Source organism: Cercospora kikuchii (assembly GCF_019650295.1).
Source record: "Cercospora kikuchii DNA, contig_00001, whole genome shotgun sequence".
NCBI lineage: Eukaryota > Fungi > Ascomycota > Dothideomycetes > Mycosphaerellales > Mycosphaerellaceae > Cercospora > Cercospora kikuchii.
The window spans coordinates 5,349,678-5,370,095 of NW_025408582.1; the positions used below are offsets into that span (position 1 = coordinate 5,349,678).

Consider the following 20,418-nt stretch of genomic DNA (forward strand, 5'->3'; position numbering starts at 1 on the left):
GAGAACATCACGATCACAATGCGATGGGGGTGTGAGACTACGTGTCGTGATTTTGTTGGTATTTGATTGAAAGAGAGTCGGCTGCGAAGCAATATTGCTGTGAGAAGCCGGCAATGTGGACAAACAACATGAAGCAACGAGGTTTTCGGGATCCCACGTATGTACAAATGTGGCCGTTTACAGCAGCTCAAATGTCCGCCCTCAGCCGTGACCTTCATCACACCACTGATCACAGCACCGGACTCGAAACATCCGCAGAGATCTTCAACGCATCCTCAAACGGCCCCCAAGTCATTCTACCACCTCCACACTCCGTTCCAACTCCAAATTTCAACCCAGGCGACACCTTCTCAACAGCCTCAATCATCTGCTTGGTCAACTCTGGCTTGTGCTCGTGCACGACGCCCAAGTACAATTCCGTTCCATCCCGCTCAAGCAGGGGACGCAAATCATTCAGTGGAGCCAGATATTTGTCAAGTCCGACTTCAGGTCTTTCGACAGCGGATTTGGGCACGGGCATGTGTGTCCAATTTATTTTGCGTGGCGCAGCTTTCGTCACCATGATCTCTCTTTCCACAACAACGGCGAGAGATGCTGGTTCGTGCCAATGCCTGTGTTCGATATCACCTAACAGTGCTTATCAGCCAAAATTCCTGGACGTGAGCGGGTATTATTTACCATAGCAGTTGTGCAGTCCAACTTCAACATCCTCGTCCACGGCGCCGATCAGACGAACGATGTAATCAGTCTGATACTGCTTCACATCACCCTCCCACCAATGCTTGAACCATTCCAGTCCATTGTCCTTGGCAACAGTGTTGGGATTGGTGGCTTCCCAAAAGGCGGTATCTCCTGCGACGTCGATTTGTATCGCCAGATCCTCATGCGGGATGGCGTCCTGCAGATTCCGCATTGCACGGATCAGAGCTGCTTCATAAATCGGCTCGATCCGAGCCTGAAACGCTTTCTGCACAAAAGGGAAAATGGTATTGGCCGGGGTAGGTATGCAGACCTGCAGCCGAACTCCCTTAGGAATCACTCCTTCGTCCCGGAGCTTCTTGAAGACGGCATAGCTTTCAATAGCCGCCTTGTCATAACCGGTCTCTATGGTTGTACTTTCGATAGCTTTGATACCTTCGTCAATTTGCTCAGGTGTGAACTCGTCACTTTGGATGGGTCCATTGACGACTCCGTCGTTCACCCAGCGGGTCTTCATGGGAGGATATGCATTGAACACCTCGGCTTGCCAGGTAGTGAACATGTGCCGAACGCCAGTTTCGCCATCGGGAATCCGCTTCAGACGTCCTGGGAGAGCCGCAAGGCATTGTCGGAAGACTGCTTCAGTGTCTGGGAGGGGAACGCTACCCACCAAGTGGCAACCATGAATCTGCGTCATTGTGGGATTGCGGTTGCTTTCGGCAAGAGAGTTGGAGCGTGCCGGTTCGGCACTGGATAGCGTATGGATCGGAAGTGTTTTGGCAGACTCCCCTATTGTGCAGTCCCGATGCACAAGGTATATCAAAGTCACGTATGGGAGGAAGTGGCATGAGGTAGCCGTGGCAGCGACCCTCCTCCCAATGCGCGCCTCAGTCGAAGGAGTATCTGTGCCGCAGCGGCACACACTCGCCTATGCAGCTAGCAAGGCCGTTCACTAGCTTTGCAGGAGGTCTCAGGCTCATGTTGAAGGGACGACGGGGAGTCGGCCAACGATCGTGCGCCAGGGCGAGAGACTTGTTCGCGGGAAAATGGCCGCGGTGAAGCGTCCTCCTGGCAGACAAATCGGCCTCGCTGGCAGATCCGATAGAAGTGCTGACACCTTGAGCATCAATGCAAGGCCCTTGAAGAGACCGTGGGGAGACCTCTGCAGCTGGCGAAGCATCTGGCTAGCGAGTGGGGTGCACTCGGCAGACATTCCTCACGAGTCTTGGCATTTTTGTGCATCTTGTTGGTGAAGAGTCTGGGCCGTGAAGGGTGTCGAACATTGACAAATGCACTTCGGCATCGCGGACTGGCGGAGGAGCGCAGCTGGCTCCGGACTATTTCTGGCAGTCGTGGTGTGGTTCCGATATGTCAAATCGACTGTGTCCTGCCACGGTAACGACCGCCTGCGATCGAGTGCACCGCCCTCGGCACACTAACTCCGGCACACTTCCTAGCTTCCAGACGCGATGTGGGTGGCTTCTGGAGCAAGCTTTCACGCGGGCGAACGAACGACCACGACTCCGCCGAGCGCAGCATGGGCCTCGTGCGCCAGCCAGTTCGACCATTGACAGCTTGCATCGGCGCGGCAAGGCTGCTTCTGTCATTGGAAGTGTGAAGACATCCGCCAACATGTGACGACGGGGGTGGAGGGCATCGAGCATTTATTCTACACCACCGGCGCCCCTGCGACCCACTGCAACGCAGCATATGTGATGACGCCCGTCGCGAATCGCAGAAGTCTTCATCTACGCGGGATCTCCTCGACACAGACACACATATCAGCACAGCACACGATCACCCCGGTAGAAGCATGGAAGCCGATGATGCGGTCGACCACGACAGTACCTTTGGAGGTGATCGGGAGTCCGTGGCAAGCAGTAGCACGTCCATGAGCAGCGCAGTCACCAGATACCAATTCGAGAATGGTCGCCGATATCATGCCTATCAAGCTGGAAAGTACTTCTTTCCCAACGATGAGCAAGAGCTGGACCGGCAAGATTTGGAGCACCACAATCAGAAGTTACAGCTGGACGGGAAGCTACACAAGTGCCCTTTGGTGGATGAACCTAAGGAGATCCTAGACATTGGCACAGGCACTGGAATATGGTGTATGTGAAGCAGTTGCCAGAGAGCGCTTCTTTCCCAACATCGCCAGCGATCAACTGAACGCTGTGGGTCTAAATGACCTCAGGCCATGTTCTGATCGCATTGAATATTCGAAATACATACTGACATTTTGTTGGCTGCTATAGGCATGGAAATGGCAGATCAGTACCCTGAATGTCAGATCATTGGAACTGATTTGAGTCCCGTGCAACCGACATGGGTACCGCCCAACTGCCGATTCGAGATCGACGACTTCGAAAACGAATGGACTTTTGGCAACGATCGCTTCGATATGATTCACCATCGCTTCCTAGTCGGCCACATATCGGATCCTCCCGAATTCTACAAACGGGTATTCAATACGCTAAAGCCTGGAGGTAGCCTCGAGCTGGCGGAGATGGAGCTTGGAACATTTTGTGACGATGGTTCAGTGCCAGAGGACTGTTCCATCATGCAATGGGGTGATTATCTAAACGAAGCCTTTCGAAAGATGGGCAGAGTACCACTCACCGCGGACCAATACAAGGAATTGCTAGAGGAGTTGGGTTTTGAGAACGTGCACGCGGAGGTCATCAAGAGGCCCTCTAACGACTGGCCGAAGGATCCGAAGTGGAAAGAGGTAGGGCGATACAGCTGCTTGAACTACCTTGAGGGCCTAGAAGGATTCACGGTCGCGCCATTCACCAGAATCTTGGGCTGGAAGTTGGAAGAAGTGCAAGTCTTCATGGCCGCTGTGCGCAAGGACTGGGTGAAGAGGAAATATCATGCATACCACAAGGGTATACTTGTGTATGCAACAAAGCCCAAGCTACCGGCACAGTGAGAGATGGATGCCTATCTCAACAATGCAGCAAATTATTCAAGAGCCTTACTCGACGGGCCAATTACGCAGCGAGCAATGCGCTTCTGAGCACAAGTCAGCGGCGCAATACTAGAAATCTGCGGCCAAGACTCCAGTGATGCGCTTGTCGCTCTGTCGGCAGAGATGATCAGGCGAACTAGATCGCATGAAGCGCTGACGGTCGTCGCTTCCAGACCGCAGCTCGCAAGAAGTCTCTTCGATGTTGTGCTGAACGGCTTTCACCGCCCAGACTGCTGACTCACATACCCGATAGGTTACTATACCGATGGCCCCATACAAATCCTCTGATCACATGAAGCTTCTCGTCGCCTGTCATGCCTGTTCGGACGAGTCCGATTCAACCAGTTACTGGAGGATTTCTCTTCGGAGACACGGAGCCGGATTGGGCAGGTCGGAGTTGGAGGCCGATCAAATGTTCGATGTCCAGCTTGGCATTTCATGCGATGGTATGTTCACGGAGAAAGGAGAGAGTCTGGAGTGAATCACATTTCGATCAAATTTCAGTCAGCTTACTCGCTCAAATTTCTTCGTCACACCGAAGTTGTAACTGCGCCTTGAGAGAACAAGGTTTCGAGTGGGCGGAGAAGGCAGGCATCGTGAAGCCAGATGGACCACACGGATGCTGCAACAATAATTCGCTCACCTTCTTCCCCCCAGCTCAAGCCACGGAACATCGCCTGCGTTTAGCATCGGCATAAGTCTCATGTCTGGCGATTAGCAGGTCAGACAATTGCCTTTCGATCTCATGTATTGGCTTGGCATATTCCTATGGCTACTGGAATCGGACCGAGCGCCTCCAAACATCTCTACGCCAGGCGGCAAAGACTACCAGACAGTGTCCCTCCATCACTAGTAAGTGCTCCATTTCTATCCCCGTCTGAGCATGCGAACATCTCGCCGGCGTAGCCGCATCACCACAATAAACCACGTGGCAGACGCGAGATCTCCGACGGCCCGTTGCACGCCTTGCACGCCAAGAAAAAGTTCTGTATGGCGTGCTCGACCCAACAATCCAATGGAACGCCGAGACTAGACACCAATCCCTTGTCTTCCACGCACCTGGTAGCAAAACCGAGTCGACGCCACCGAAATAGTTGAGCGCTCGTGCCTGCCGAGACATATAATTCTGTCAATTCTCCGTAGGATTGCAATGATGCCACCGATGTCTGGTATGGCGACTACTTAATTGTTATTAGACAAAAGGATGCGGTATACCCACTAAGTTTGCTGTACTCCTTGCTTGACTTACACCAGGATTGGTAGTGTTACAGCGTTCAGTGGTCTGGACCTCCATCACCAAAGGCCAAGATGGGCATTCTCAATTGGCATCGAAAGGACGATGACTCCGCTACTATCGGGGAGGACAGCAGTATAGACCGTTCTGGAAAGAATGCTTATGGCACTGTCAGCGAAGCTCGTGAGTGATGCTGGACTGTATACTGCATTGAATTCTACTGACATGACCCAGACGATGAATCTGGCATTGCACAACAATCGAAACGACAAATTGGCGTCGTCTCCGCTGCGTTCCTCATCTTCAACCGTATGGTCGGTACAGGAATCTTCGCTACCCCTTCTGGTATCCTTTCTCAGACTGGCTCCGTTGGCTTGGCGCTTTTCATGTGGTTTGCTGGTATGCTGATCGCAGCTGCTGGTATGGCCGTCTATCTGGAATTCGGAACAGGAATTCCAAAGTAGGTGACAGAGTGCGAAGAAAGTGGGTGATGGAGACTGACAGAACGCAGGAACGGTGGTGAGAAGAACTATCTCGAACACGTCTTCCGCAAACCCAAATTTCTCGCGACTGGTCTCTATACTGGCTATGTCATCCTTCTCGGCTGGGCAGGATCGAACTCTGTTGTCTTTGGCGAATACATCCTCACAGCTGCCAATGTTGAGGTCAACCGTTGGAACCAGCGTGGTGTTGGTCTGGCCTGTATTACATCTGCGTTCTTGATCCACGGTCTGGCACTCAAATGGGGTCTGCGACTACAAAACCTGCTCGGCACGATCAAGTTGATTATCATCCTCATCATCGTTGTTTCTGGCTGGGCGGCTCTTGGTGGCGCCATGAAAGCAGATAAGCCAAGCCCAAGCAACTTCACCAATGCTTTCGAGGGCACGACAGGATCTGCATACGGCATTGTCACGGCCCTGTACAACGTCATCTGGAGCTACATCGGATACAGCAACGCCAACTACGCTCTCAGCGAAACGAAGAACCCGATCAGGACCTTGAAGATAGCAGCTCCGACGGCGCTGATTCTGGTCGGTGTCCTTTACATGCTTGTCAACATCGCCTACTTCGCCGCAGTACCCAAAGACGAAATCCTCGCCTCGAAGCGCATCCTAGCAGCCACTTTCTTCCGCAATATGTTCGGCGAATCAGCAGAACGAGCCATGTCCGTTTTCGTGGCTCTCTCAGCCTTCGGTAACGTCCTCTCCGTCATCTTCTCCCAGGGACGATTGGTACAAGAACTCGGACGAGAAGGCATCCTACCATTCTCACGCTTCTGGGCAAGCAACCGACCTTTCAACGCCCCTCTGGCCGGTCTCTTCGAGCACTGGCTCGTGTCGGTCATCATCATGATGGGTCCTCCACCTGGCGACGCGTACAATTTCATCCTCAACGTCATCAGCTACCCTCTCGCAATCGTCAACACCTTTGTCGCGCTCGGTCTCATCTGGTTATACCTCCACCGACAAGCCTGGGACTGGAATCCTCCCTTCAAGGCTACACTTCCGGTTGCGATTTTCTTCTTTCTCAGCAATGTTTACCTTGTCATTGCGCCGTTTGTACCACCGACGGAAGGCAATAGCATTTACGAGACTTTGCCATACTATTTGCATTGCATTGTTGGATGGGCGATTATTGGTGGCGGAGGTCTTTACTGGCTCATCTGGGCTATTATTTTGCCTAAGATCGGAAAGTATGAGCTTGTTAGGGAAGAGTATACTGATGAGATTGATGGGTGGACCAGATATCATTTCATCAGGAAGAAGTTGGAGTAGACTTGACATGTTTTCTGAGTTGACATAGAAGTGGTATTTCAGTAACAGACTGGACCATCCTTGCAATCTGCCTTCAATTTTCATTGTGAAGAGCATATAGGGATCCCCGGGTTTTCTGTCACAGTCAGCAAACTTGGTCAACTCACCCAAAACGTATGCAGGACGATTTGCTTCCAGAACCACTGGCCAATCACATCTGACAGAGCAACACCAGATCCTTCCCCCCGCCGCCGACCTCATCTCAGCTCGTGGCAGGATGCGACCATGCTTCGCTGACGATGACATGACTTCCAACATGTCGTTCCCGTAGATTCCATACACCGTGTCGTGGTGGAAGCTGATAAATGATAAGCGCTGGTGATCGCTGAAGCGTGCTTTCCTATCCTTCGCACGACAGCATTGACTATCTTCCGGAATGCGACGCGTCAAGCTGCTGGCAGCAGCGACTCTGATACTCGACGCGTCCTGTGCGGTTGTACAAAAGAGGGCACCAACAGACCATGGATGGGAACGGCGATCGCTGGCTCCGAAGGACAATTCCATCAAGCTGCACATTGCTGTCCGCCATGCCGATGATGGAGACGCGATAGAGCGACAACTCGTGCTCGCATCAGATCCAAGTAGTCCGAACTTCCGACAGCATGTTTCGGCGGAGGAAGCAGCGCGACTATCGGGGCCTGCGCCAGAGAGCATTCAAGAAGTCGAAAATTGGCTCCGTGAGCACGACTTATTGGAAAAGGCTTCACTCTTCGGCGGGATCTTCGAGATCGACACCACGATACAGCAAGCAGAGCAGCTGCTCAATACGACGTACTCGACATTCTCAGATGGCTTGAAAGAGATCAATCGTGCAGAGCTCTATCATCTACCACAGGCTGTTGCGGATTGCATTGACTTTGTTACGCCCACAACCAGTTTCCCACAGCCTGGAGATGCAAAGCAACAGGAGTATGCCAAGGAACTGCTCAGAAGATCCGGTCACATATTCAAGAGACAACAAAATAACACTGACTGCACGAACGCCGACGGCCTGGCTACTCCGACCTGCATTCGCCGAGTCTACGACATCAGCTTCGATGGATTAAACTACACGGCCCAACCGAACCGAACGACTTTCGCAGTCTACGCGACGGAAGGCGCCTCATTCAATAACTCCGATCTGCAAGCCTATCTGCAAGAGTACAATCCGCCTGCAGCTGAAGCTAGCGTAAGCTACGAACTCGTGGGATCAGGCGGCGTATCTGATCCCGGCATCGCAGCGAAATTCGAGACATCTTTGGGAACGCAAGCCCTCCTCGGCCTCGCCTACCCTGAAGTACAGAATGGGATCTTCTACAACTACGGCGGAGTCTTTGGACCAGAGATAGGTCAAACATACGACAACTTCGTCACGTTCCTGCAACAACTCCTCTCCAATGAGACAGTCCCATCCGTCATCAGTATCACAGAATCAGCAAACGAAAATCTGTTCGATCCAGACTATGCAAGAAGACTCTGCCTTATGATGGCACAAATCGGAGCTCGAGGTGTAAGTCTTCTATTCTCGACGGGAAACAACGGTGCAAATGGTCAAGAAGCTGGCGGCGAACACAAAACGATCTTCGAGCCCAAATTCCCAGCAAGTTGTCCTTGGGTCACAGCTGTAGGCGGCACGACGAATATCGGAGATGAAGAAGCTGCTGTCAATGGCACGATTCCGATAGCTTCTAGTGTAGCGATCACTGCCAGCGGAGGAGGCTTCTCGAATTTGTTTGCGAGACCGCGGTATCAGGCCGATCAAGTGCAAACCTACATCGATCAATATGTTCCGAAGACGTATGAAAACGAATCTGGATTTAATTCTACTGGAAGAGGATACCCCGATGTTGCGGCGTTCAGCACACAGTATCCGACATTCGTCGATGGATTTATGTTACCTATCGGTGGGACTTCGGCTTCGACACCGACGTGGGCTGCAGTCATAAGTTTGTTGAATGACTATGAGGCTTTTCATGGGAGACCTTCGCTTGGATTTCTGAATCCTTGGTTGTATAGTTTGAACGGCACAGGACTGAAGGATATTGTGAAGGGAGGAGAGAATGTTGGAGCTTGTTCTGCGGCGCAAGGTTGTATGTTGGAGAAGGTCTTGGGGTATAATACGACGGAGGGGTGGGATGCTGTTACTGGGTTGGGAAGTCCGAGATTTCGGGAGTTGGTGAGGGTTTTGGATGGGGGAAGGAATTCGTGAGTTCTGAGCCACCTTTTGTTGGTAGGCTCTTATCGCTGACTTTTCTGACAGGTCTGATCAAGAGTTCTCATCAGTGGTGAGTAGTGCTGCGGCGGAGATGACTGCTACGGCGACGAGCAGCGACGGTGCTGCTACATCCACTGCTGCAGCACCGAGTCTACACGAAGGCAGCGTGCAAGCAGCACTTTTGAGCGTCGGCGCTCTTGTGTTCGCCGCTGTGTAGAGACTGAATATCAAGCCCACCAGTGACGCAGCTACGCCCAACGAAGAGAAAATGACATGACTTGAGCAGATTCCAATTAATTTTTGCCTATGATCGCTGCACCAAGCAACGAACTACCATCAGTCTTCCGCCACTCTTATGCCGGACACTTCGTTCGTCTCCCCCTGGAACATTTTCCCCTCTTCCTCATTTACCTCCTGTTACATCTGCAATAGAACCTTGGACCATCTCCCGTACCCGCAACGCATCTACCTCCACTGAATTGGTTCGATGTCGCTTGGCAGTAATCACTGCAGACTGCCTGGCAGTATGGTCTGAGTGTAGAGAGTCAGCATTGTCGATTTCAGCGTGCCTTGAATGCGTGCTCTCACCCATTGTCTCGGCAGCGCGGGTTCGTGCATCCTTGAGCGCTCACGAGGCCGATCGCAGCAGCGAGAGCGAAGATGACGTTGAGCTTCATGATTGATGGGTTGATTATGGGAATGGATTTGATGTTGCTTGGTCTAGATCTGCTTCTCCTCCAACACTCACGGTAGGGAGCAGATAATATATGTATGCTTTGCCTTTACCCAGCCCACGCGACAATCGTTTGTTCGACCCCGCGTATGCTCAACCACGTTCTATACCCTATAGCACTACTACCTACATCAAACACGAGACGGGCTTGCGGCTATACCAATCCAGGCTAAAAACTGTGCAGATCTTTGAGATTGGACATAGGGCATGCTATTTGACCTATACCACGTTCTCACAGCGATCAAGCCTATTGGGCGAGATTATAGCTATTCGGACGCCACAATCTTCGACAAGAAATCTTGGCCTCGCTAAATGTAAGCTTGGTGTTGGTGGACAGTTGTGACAATATTGAGTTCAGAAGTGAAATGCTGCCACGAGGTCTGCACGTGGCGAAATTGCTGAGATAGATCGTATCGGTTTTCAATGTTTAGGTGATATTGGAGTATTTATCGATGAAGCAATGTTCGTTTACGCAAGGCTATCATTCCATTTGTGATGGCTTTTATTTTGCTAGAGATAGAAAATATACTGATTTAACTTGTTTATGCGATACGCCGAGGACAAACACACGGCTAACAGTCACATAGCAATTAATAGGACGCCGCGTAGAAGATACAACGCACAGAAGAGAGTGGCGATGGTGCCGTAGACAGGCATCGGCTCGTCGGCAAATGATGGAGTGAAGGAATGATGAGTATGATTCCTGCATACTACTACATAACGGCTGAAGCGAGCACCACAAGCAGGCCGAAGGGCTTGTAATAAGAGATTCCAGATCATAATGTATCACACCATCATCCTCCTCTTACACAAATACTCATAATCCGGCATAGCCTTCTCAACTTTCTCCCTCAGCTCCATTGCCTTCGATTCTCCAAACTTCTCTGTCCAAACGGGCATCATCTCCTCCGGCGAACCAGCTGTCGAACCCAACTTATCCGTCGTAATTCCCTTTGACGCGTCCAAGCTTCGTAGCATTATCCTCATGTGTATCTCTTTCTGCTTCAGCTCATCCGGACTCGCTGGGCTCCACTCATATTGTAGCCTCTCGGGATCGAGACCGATTTGAAGAGCCAATTTCTGTGTAATACCCTTTGGATTGACCAGCATATCGTCTGCGTCAATGACGATGGGTCGAACGCCGTGGCTAACGTAGAAGTTGTAGAGTGAGCGGTGGAACTTGTAGGTTGTGTTTGAGTCGATGGTCGCCTTCTTGGATGAGTCGGTGGAGTTTTTGGTCAAGCTGTCGGCGCATTCTTCGAATACGTTGGTCATGTTGCGAAGAGCAGATTCGAAGACTCGGATTGGGTGGCGGATGAGGAATACCGGTCTCCAGGAAAGTAGATATGCATCCGGCATCACAGTTTCGTTGAGCTCTGAGTAAAGGGATTCGTATCCCGGGACAGACCATCGAAGAGGAGCTGCTTTGGGCTCACCATTCTCCGGTTCACCATTGACGAAGCGGGAGATCGCGGTCGGCTCGATGAATGTGTTGCAGTGTTCTTTTGTGAAGGCTACTTGGGTGTCGTTGTCAAAGTGTGTATCTTGCTCGAGGCTGGCCATACTTCCTGCGAAGAGCTCGTGAATTGCGATCTTCTGCTCGTCGGTCCAGGTCTCCGGAGCATTGTCGATGGTGTGTTCGTTTGCATGGTGGACCATGGCGCCAAGGAAATGGTATCCGCCATGTTTGACGTTGTCTTGCTTGTCAAGCGCTAGAATCCTTACAAGCAGATTGGAGCAAGATCTCGGAATCGTAATGAGCATAGAGCGTCGAGGCCCACGCTGCTGCTGTGCACCATTTCGGGCCGTCGCTTCGTCGCCTATGGACATGGAGGCTGCGCTTCTTTCGACTTCACTTCTTCACAACCAGTGGTAAGAGAGTCAATGATTGGTCGTAGAGAGACTGACGTGCTCGGCAAAGATTTGACGTGATCGAGGTGCGAGGGGAGTATATGTACGTCTCCATCGGCACTATTTCTGATGCCTTCAGCTGCAAGGAAGCCCACACACCACGAGCGCTGCGAGCTCGCTCTGACGATCCACATGCAACGTGCCACATGGTGATGCTGTTACGCGGTCCTCTACTTTGACTCACGGCAAGCCATAATCTTCAGTTGTCAGCCGTGCTGATCGCTCCTACAAGCAGCAGGTCCATCGCCATCCTGTTAGGGCCTACAGTCCGTCGACCGAAGCCACTTACCATGGCGTGCTGCTAGAAGATCAAAGTCTCCGTCCTGGGAAAAGCCGGCAAAGCTGAGGGGTAAAGCCGTCAAAAAGCATCATCCTGCATTGCGAACGCACGCAGCCGCTTCGGTCGGCAGAAGCGATGGCGGGCGAGCGTTACACGTCGAAATCCACCAAGTCGCCACTCGTGAAACGTTCAAGCTGTCCTGTGAGTTTCTAGCCCTCGTCTGAAATCCTGCCAAGGATGAGCTGGAAGCAGTGGCTGCTCTGAAGGAAGCGTGGGACTCGACTCGAGCCAATCTCCACGCTACCGTCAGGCAACCCAGCACAGCTCGATCTGCTATTCAGCTCTGTGCTGGCGGTCGCTGAAAGGGGCGGACAGTAGTCATCAGACGGTCAGTTCACAACACAAAGTCGTGGTATGGAGTGACACTGCTCTGCAACTTCTTGGCGGGCGGTGATCTTCTATCGCAAGCGCCGGGCGAGTTCAGCAGCCGAGGCCGGACGGACGGTGTCGCACTTTGGAAATGTCCGGCGACGAAGTCGTGCTGTAACATGTCCACAATGATATCAGAAGCAATTTGTCTGCGATGAGCAGTGGACGAGGAGGACAGAAACGGGAAAGGTGAGGTTGAGATGGTTAGACTTTGCATGGGTGCGCCTTCTCATCGAATCTCCCTCTTCTTGGCGTAAGCTGTGGAGGAAGCGACGTCCCGAAAATCCCCTTTCACGAAGCTTCAGCTCTCGAATGTTTCCATACATCGAACTCCGTCTCATCACCCATCCGTCCTCTTCCAGTACTTGATACAATACGAAGTGTCCATATTTTCTGGCTTTTTAATTTCGGCGCAGCCTCACAAGACTCACCCACCGACACTGACTAGACAAGAACATGTTGTGTTCGCGACAGCATGAGCACATGTTTTGATGGATGTTTCTCAGCACCGTGGCAAACATGGCTTGTGAAATCCCCTCAAATCCCGAACATCCACAGACGACAACGTGATCTTCATCAGCAGCAATCCGCGTTCACAGCAAGCCAATGCCCATAGAAAGAGCGCGCATTGCCTGCTTGAGCCGAGCAAAATAGCTCTGAGGCAGCCCACGCGACTCCCTGGCGGCCATGGTATGCCAGCAGAATTGCTGAAGATGAATGAAGGACGACGGGTGACTTCCGAAAAGCGCTTTTGACCAGTCCAACTTGTCACGAAAACACCTTCAAGTCATTATAAGCGGTGATAGGCTCCACTGAGCGCTAGAGCATCCTATACCTCACCATGAGAATTGCATCGTGGTGACCATGGGCGAATTGGACGAGGGAGGTACAGGATGCTCTGCGAATCGTTCGGTACAGGCGCTACTCCCGGCAGAGACCCCAGCCACCTGACCCAGACAGTATTCTCGGTAGGTCGTGGAACGCAGTCTTCGTCTCCGTGCTTTTCCAGCGCTTGCGACATGATATCGCTGGGCTGGACAGTTGAGACATATCGCGCTCATACGCCCACTCTTGGCATGACGTCACCAGCCAGCGCGTCACTGTTTCGTTGTTGCTGTTCTTCCTTGCTTGCGTTCATGTGAAAACGTCGTCTTTCCTGCCTCACACAAACAAACGCCAGCAGCTCACGGACATCAAGCCGCATAACATCGCGAAGGTGTCATCATGGCCGACAAGATCAAGGAGACAGCCAAGCAAGAAGTCGCAGCCGCGTCCAAACAAGCCAACGATGCAGTGAGATCTGGAGCTTACCTCTATCCACTGAAGGTACCACAGAGACCACGAAAGCGAATCCTGATGGACGCCCTCTAACAAGAGTCAGGGCATCTTCTACTTCTGGACACACAAGTCACTATGGAAGCCATTCCTCAACCGCCTCCTTCCCACTATGGGCCTCGGCATGGGCGTCACGGTCTTCATGTTCCTCTTCACATACCTCCCACAGCTTGCGGTTCTGGTTTTCACTTCAGGCCCTCTGGCAGTCGTCACGACCGTTCTCCTGGTCCTGTCCGAGTCGAGTACCCTTACCATGTTTCTCGCAAGGAATCTTCTGATTGAAGAGTCGCTGATCGACACCTTCGATGGCACTTTGGTTGCACGCGGACACACCGCAATCGTGGAGAAGGATCGCCAGGTCAAATCCTCGGGTTTTGGAGATGCGATTGAGAGACTTGGAAAGTTGGCGAGGAAGCCGTTCCAGAAGTTCACGCCTGCTGCGTTGGTCGTAAGTTTTGCCTGCACAAACCTCATGGTGATCACGTTCCGCTAACAACTCCACAGCGCTACCTCATCTCTCTGCCTCTGAACTTCATCCCCGTGGTTGGTACAGCAATCTTCATCACCCTTCAAGCTCGCAACCGCGGTCCAGCATTCCATGCCCGCTACTTCCAGCTCAAGGGCATGAGCGCCAACCAGCAGGAGAAGTACGTCGAGGCGCGCAAAGGCTACTATACGGCATTCGGTCTTCCTGCTGTACTGCTTGAGCTCGTTCCTCTTGCTGGTATTCTGTTTACCTTCACGAATACCTGTGGCGCTGCGCTTATGGCTGCCGATTTCGAGCAGCATGGTGACACCAGCCCAGAGCTGAGGGAGAAGGCTCAAGCCACGAGCTCAAATTCGAAGAAATCATCATAGGGCGACGGGGCCCATGGACGAGACGCAGATGATATTTTGTCGCACAACCTGCGCCGAATGTTCAATGACGGTCGTGAGGTCGAGCGGTGCTCAGTCACAGCAGAACTGAAATCGAGAACATGCCAAGCATCGAAGCTCGCTTACGGAAATGGACGGCAGAATAGTAGCCCTACTGCTAATAGATAGGGCAAATAGCGGCCAATGAATTGTTGTCATCGCGCATAGGGCGTAGCATTGATGTCGAGAAGTGCGTATCTTGTGTAGGTACACATGGAGAGCGGGGTCAATGAAGTCCAATCAATTGATTGAAAAGTCCTCTGGAGCTCCCCTCTCAAAATGCTCCAAGTTGCCGAAAGCAGCAAGCGGATCCGAAGGCGAGTTGGTATACAACACCTCACTCGCACCCGAGACACTTCGACGTATGAACGACTTCAAATTTCGGCAACAACAATTGGTATAAATCAAGTCTATTCAGCAGCACAAGAGGAACTCAAACGAAGTAGAAACCTCACAAGCACAAGAATCCAAAGATGTCGAAAACCACCACCGGAACCCTCACCCAAGACGCTCTCCCACCAACGTCAACAACCCAACTCGGCACCACCGCTCAAGCAGCCGCCGTTGCACAAGAAACAAACTCCACTCCACAAGCTTCCTCCATCCTCCATGCCTCTCTTCGCTCCACGCCACCCAAGATCGTCTCGGCTAATGGAAACTATCTCTACACTGACTCTGGATATTCGATCTTGGACGCCACAGGCGGAGCAGCAGTAGCTTGTCTAGGCCACAACCATCCTCGCGTCAAAGCTGCGATCAACAAACAATTGGAGACCGGAGTGGCGTATGCTTATAGTCCGTTTTTCGCTACGGGGGTTGCGGAGGAATTGGGGAGGAGGTTGGTGAGTATTAAGTTTTCTTTCGTTCGTTGGTTGCGCACTTCTCTGTGCCATTTTTGTGAAGCAAGGCGATGAAGGTTTTCTGGTATATTGTTTTGTTCTGCATGGCTCTAGAGAAAGAATAAGAGAGAAAAGAAAAAAGCACCACCATTCACAGCACTGGCAATTTTTCCTGCTCGACGCGCTCCTCTTATTGTTCAAGCATCATTCTTACCTTTTATTTTCAGGTCGCTAGTACGAATGGTCGTCTCACACGTGCTTTCATCGTCTCCTCTGGAACAGAAGCAATCGAAGCTGCTCTCAAACTTTCAAGACAATACTTCGTTGAACTCGAAGGTCCGGCGACAAAGCGTAAGAATTTCATCAGCAGAAAACAGTCGTACCACGGCAACACCCTAGGAGCCTTGGCTGTAGGCGGGCATGTGGCCAGAAAGGCGATCTACGAGGATATTCTGATTAGCGAGAATGTGAGACACGTGGAGGCATTTTACCCTTATCGAGGGATCAAGAATGGGATGACGGAGGAAGAGTATGTGGATTCTTTGGTGCAGGGTTTCGAAGATGAAGTTGTGAAAATGGGACCAGAGACAGTCTGCGCTTTCGTGGCGGAGACTATGTCCGGGTTGACTTTGGGCGCTGTGCCGCCTGGAAAAGGATATCTGAAGAAGATGAAGAATGTTTGTGAGAAATATGGCATTCTGTTTGTGTTGGATGAGGTTATGTCTGGGATGGGGAGGACAGGGACTTTGCATGCTTGGGAGCAGGAGGATGGTGTTGTGCCAGATTTGCAGACTGTGGCGAAGGGGTTGGGCGCGGGATATGAGCCGATTGGGGCGCTGTTGGTGAAGAAGGAAGTGGTGGAGGTGTTGGAGAAGGGGAGTGGCGGGTTTGTGCATAGTCAGACGTATCAAGGCCATCCGGTGGCTTGTGCGGCGGCTTTGGAGGTGCAGAAGGTTGTAGAGGAGGAGAAATTATTGGAGAATGTGAGGGGATTGGCGCCGGTTTTGGAAGCGTTGTTGAAAGAGAAGTTGGGTGGGCATCCCAATGTTGGCGATATTAGGGGCAGAGGATTCATGTGGGGTGTAAGTTGAATGTCCAATGCGATGTGGTCAGCGCTGACTGTGATGCAGGTTGAATTGGTTAAGGATAGCGGCAGCATGGAGCCATTCCCAGCGAAAGAAAAGGTGGCGGCGAGAATCCACGCAACTGGTCTGCAGAAAGACTTTGGCATTTCGATATTGCCAGGCGGAGGTGTCGCGGATGGAGTCAATGGCGATGTAATCATGCTTGCTCCGGCGTACAATTGCACCAAGGAGGATCTTGAGCTCATCGTGGAAAGAATGACCAAGGTTGTTGAGCATGTTCTGGGCAAGTGAGCCAAGGCGTAGCGGCCCGAGAGCGCGTGTACGGATTCATTGCGCAAATGCCGCACTCGCATTTCCATATGCAATCGATCGGAGTTCGCGAGACTCGAAATATGGGGCTCACTTCTGCTCGTCAAGCGCCTGCATTTCAGCTCTGTTGCCTACCTTGTAGATGTGTGCCAAGCTGCAGCAAAGGCAGAGGCCAATGGCCGAAATGTGGATTAAGAGATCTTCGACGGGTTGTGACTGCGGTGATGATATCGCTCGAGCACTTCAGAGCTGTAGCAAGACACTACGATGTCGTTCCCACTGGATCATTTGAGGTCGTATGTGGATTGGCGCCAAAACTGAATGTCGGCGACAAGTTTCTCCGCTACCCGAAGAGGTGGTTCGTACTTCGTATCGACGTGTACGAGCAAAGCGAACAAAGCGGAGAAAGTGCTCTCCTCTGCGGCCGCAAGTGGACCACGCGGAATTACGTGCTTGCGGTGTGACATTTAGGTTGGATATGCCATCCAGGGCAGAGCTGCCAGAGCTGCTCGATAGCATTTGCTATGCAGGCTGACACGACTAATCTACTCGGCCGCAACGCTAGAATATCACCATCTCCAATCGATGCCGCATGAGTTGGAACGTGGTCGATGGCAAACCAGGTAAAAGTGCTTCAGTAGTGTCGTTGAGACTCCTCAGATGCAGGCACGTGAGCGGGTAAGAACGGAGCGATCAACATTCCATTTGCCGGCTCGTGCCCAGAAATTGTGCAGAAGCGCAGAAGCGGGATCCTTCGCGTGGCCGTTTTGGGCAAATCCTGGAACAATTCATCGGTCGCAGGTGGCATGTCCACTTGCTTCTTTGCATGCCAAGTTGGTCTGCATTGCTTCTGATGCGAACAGCTGTAACAGAGGCTCTGGTTCTGGATGAGCCGCGGTAGTTGATCAGCCGATTGCCAGAGGACTGTCCTCAGTAGTAAGGCAAGAGGGTGGAGTGGAAGGATAGGTGTCAGCATGTTCCATGTTTATGAGACGGTGGTATCCGATGTGTTTTGTGAACAGCTCTCCGCTGTCCTATTCGCTGTCGCGTGTAGCCGCAGCCACGTGCATCATTTCCCAGGCAAGCTCCCGACGGAAGCCAAACTCCACCAAGCCTCAAGGCTTCTTTGACAGTAACCACAAGAATGGAGAACGAATGCCGTAAAGAGAATGTGCGATGCAGCTGTGCAGGAGTTGAAAGTGAACACTCATGCGATGATGAGTGGGCACAGTATCCCATGTCGCCGGCGAGTTTATTCGAGTGAGGCGCAGTCAGCTCCATCCTTTGACTGAAGCCTCCGTCTGTGCAGTTTCATCCGCCGCCCGCGCGCCGCACCCGCTGCTCTGTTGTCGCTGTCGCGTGCCCCGATCTCCTGTCCAACTTCCATACCACATCCTTCTCCTCTTTCAGCACATCCTATTCTTGTCTTGCATCTCACCGGATCATGCTCACCTTCTTCCGTGTAACCGCCTAAATCACCTCCTCAATCCACCGAACCGCCGCCGTCTCCTCCACTCATTTCCGCTTGCGCCGAACTTCGAGCTACTCCTTGACTACGCTTGCGGCACGAACTCCGGGAACACGACTACACTTCGTGCATCCTCAACAGACACGGCTCTGCAATAGACATACTATACAGCAGTGACAAGAGAGGATTCAGAGCAGCATGGACACACCGGACAACACAATGCCCGACCTGGGCAAACCGCAATCGCAAGCGAGACACTTTTTTGAGCCTCTGGTATGCACGACTACCACTCGTCCAATGCTGCAGCATGGCTGGCACAGGGCCGGATGCTAATACTATGCTACAGCTCGTCGTCACCATCATGCTGGTATCATTAATAGCGAACCGCGACCGCAACTTCTCAATAATACCAGGACCCGACTCGTCCTCCGAATCGCTCATGAAGAATGCCTCCTACGAAGAGACAACACCCACATCGAGTCGAAGCGCTTCACCCGAAGGTCGCCAAAAACCCAGCATCGAGTTGGTTAACAGCCCCTTCGTCTCGCAATCCGACTCGAATATGAACTTCCCATCGAGAATCCTCCAACGCTTCCCCTTCTTGGTTGAGATGTTCTACTGGGCGCTGAACTTTCTGGCTTATGCTTTGACGAAGAAGATTGGAGCTGCGTTGTACAACCGGAATGCAAATAACGAGGTTACCGAGTTGGCACAATCGCACGGCATTGCGATCTTGAATTTGGAACATAACACTATGGCGAAGATTTTCTTTCCGATTTCAGAGGTGGATTTCCAGCGCTTCTTTTTGAATGGACATTTGGGCTTCATGACACTGTTCAACCAGTTCTACTCCCTCGTCCATATTCCTGGAACAGTCGCGTGAGTATTCTATCAACCTCTTGGAACCGCATCCTCAATCCGCTAACGCTGCCAGATACCTCTCCTGGTGGTACTACACCGCTCCCTCCCACGACCACTTCGCTCTCGCTCGCCGCACCATGACGCTAGGCAACTTCTCCGCCTTCATGATCTTCTCCTTCTGGCCTTGCATGCCTCCCCGCCTGCTTCCGGAATCTTTCGGCTTCAAAGACACTGTGCGCCAGTCCAACGCCGAGTCCGTCTGGGTCGGCGGCGCCAATGTCAACCAGCTCGCCGCCATGCCTTCGCTCCACTTCACCTACGCATTTACCATTGGCTGCACTTTCCTTTGGCACTCCGGACTCCCTAGCATGCTTCGCGGCCGCCGAACAGGCAAAAGCCCCATCCTCAGTTTCATTTGGATCTTGGCCGGTATCCTCTACCCTCTACTCGTTCTTTCCATCATCGTGGCTACGGCAAATCACTACTACATGGACGCTGTGGTTGCGACTTTCTCGGTCGCGCTGTCATTCATGCTGAACCGGGTCTGGTACGTTCTGCTGCCGCTCGAGGCGTTATTCCTGAAGGTCGTGAGGTTACGAAAGCCCACACCCACAACGGCGCAAGGCAAGAGGAAAATCCTGGAGAGGCCGAGAGTCATCGTGGAGGAGTGGGCGTGAACGACCCGCGGAACTTGCGGATGCCCGCTTGCTTTTTGTTATCCGAGCATAAGCCTTCTTTGCCCATTTGCATTATCGCTCGATTGGATTTGGCGTGGAGTCCTGGAGTTTTGCATTTTCCGTCTTTCAACAAGTTCTCATCGAGGAGGACGATTCGTACTTTGCTGCGAAAAGTACAGCGCGAGAGAGACAGACGAGAGTTGTGTGGATGCGCTCAAACGCCGCTCGATCTGTCCTGCATACTTGACGAGGGATCTCTGCGAAAGAAAATTTCGAATTTCTGCATTGCGTGAGGTGGGAAAACAATATACCAAAATGGTATTGGCGGAAAGAGAGAAAGATGTGGATGAAGCAGGCTTTTCAAGCGTTGACCTGTATGTAGTGAGTGAGATGAATTCGGATTGGATGAGAACGATATTGGACGCCACTGATAGCTCCACTGGATTGTGAAATGTATAGCATGTTTGTAATTGCCAGCCATCGTACTGGACCTTTTCTTACGGTGCGTCTCCAGCACTTTCCTTCGCGTGGGTGGCTTCGTATTGTATAGGAAGGAGCAATTGGTGAGAGGCTTGGCGAATCGGTGGGCAGCGTCGGCCCCAGTTCCATCTTCCCTCTTACTCTCCCTCTGCACCTTCGCCCTCGCCAATCTCCGTTCTGT

At 52.1% G+C, this 20,418-nt stretch overlaps 8 protein-coding genes across 9 annotated transcripts; 6 read left to right on the top strand and 2 right to left on the bottom strand.

Annotated features, from left to right (window-relative positions):
* Positions 1-229: 229 nt before the first annotated feature.
* On the bottom strand, positions 230-1,396 carry CKM354_000208300 (uncharacterized protein; the record flags this gene model as incomplete). Its single annotated transcript, XM_044797226.1, has 2 exons — positions 230-627; positions 679-1,396. The coding sequence occupies 2 exons, from the start codon at positions 1,394-1,396 to the stop codon at positions 230-232; spliced, it is 1,116 nt and encodes a 371-aa protein (XP_044653161.1).
* Positions 1,397-2,512: 1,116 nt separating this feature from the next.
* Positions 2,513-3,631, top strand: CKM354_000208400 (uncharacterized protein; the record flags this gene model as incomplete). Its single annotated transcript, XM_044797227.1, has 2 exons — positions 2,513-2,810; positions 2,955-3,631. The coding sequence occupies 2 exons, from the start codon at positions 2,513-2,515 to the stop codon at positions 3,629-3,631; spliced, it is 975 nt and encodes a 324-aa protein (XP_044653162.1).
* Positions 3,632-4,978: 1,347 nt separating this feature from the next.
* Positions 4,979-6,682, top strand: CKM354_000208500 (uncharacterized protein; the record flags this gene model as incomplete). Its single annotated transcript, XM_044797228.1, has 3 exons — positions 4,979-5,087; positions 5,139-5,364; positions 5,416-6,682. The coding sequence occupies 3 exons, from the start codon at positions 4,979-4,981 to the stop codon at positions 6,680-6,682; spliced, it is 1,602 nt and encodes a 533-aa protein (XP_044653163.1).
* A 415-nt stretch (positions 6,683-7,097) lies between these two features.
* CKM354_000208600 (uncharacterized protein) lies at positions 7,098-9,132 on the top strand (the record flags this gene model as incomplete). Its single annotated transcript, XM_044797229.1, has 2 exons — positions 7,098-8,905; positions 8,961-9,132. The coding sequence occupies 2 exons, from the start codon at positions 7,098-7,100 to the stop codon at positions 9,130-9,132; spliced, it is 1,980 nt and encodes a 659-aa protein (XP_044653164.1).
* A 1,302-nt stretch (positions 9,133-10,434) lies between these two features.
* On the bottom strand, positions 10,435-11,478 carry CKM354_000208700 (uncharacterized protein; the record flags this gene model as incomplete). Its single annotated transcript, XM_044797230.1, has 1 exon — positions 10,435-11,478. The coding sequence occupies one exon, from the start codon at positions 11,476-11,478 to the stop codon at positions 10,435-10,437; it is 1,044 nt and encodes a 347-aa protein (XP_044653165.1).
* Positions 11,479-13,492: 2,014 nt separating this feature from the next.
* CKM354_000208800 (uncharacterized protein) lies at positions 13,493-14,461 on the top strand (the record flags this gene model as incomplete). 2 transcript variants are annotated; one of them, XM_044797231.1, is made up of 3 exons in its annotated part: positions 13,493-13,594; positions 13,644-14,051; positions 14,108-14,461. In XM_044797231.1, 3 exons carry the CDS (start codon positions 13,493-13,495, stop codon positions 14,459-14,461), a joined length of 864 nt encoding a protein of 287 aa, XP_044653166.1. The 2 variants fall into 2 exon arrangements, with proteins under 2 accessions (XP_044653166.1, XP_044653167.1); XM_044797232.1 differs by having other exon boundaries at positions 13,650-14,051.
* A 530-nt stretch (positions 14,462-14,991) lies between these two features.
* On the top strand, positions 14,992-16,733 carry CKM354_000208900 (uncharacterized protein; the record flags this gene model as incomplete). The annotated part of the gene is made up of 3 exons (XM_044797233.1): positions 14,992-15,360; positions 15,585-16,439; positions 16,488-16,733. The coding sequence occupies 3 exons, from the start codon at positions 14,992-14,994 to the stop codon at positions 16,731-16,733; spliced, it is 1,470 nt and encodes a 489-aa protein (XP_044653168.1).
* Positions 16,734-18,417: 1,684 nt separating this feature from the next.
* CKM354_000209000 (uncharacterized protein) lies at positions 18,418-19,757 on the top strand (the record flags this gene model as incomplete). The annotated part of the gene is made up of 3 exons (XM_044797234.1): positions 18,418-18,492; positions 18,566-19,098; positions 19,154-19,757. The coding sequence occupies 3 exons, from the start codon at positions 18,418-18,420 to the stop codon at positions 19,755-19,757; spliced, it is 1,212 nt and encodes a 403-aa protein (XP_044653169.1).
* Positions 19,758-20,418: the final 661 nt, after the last annotated feature.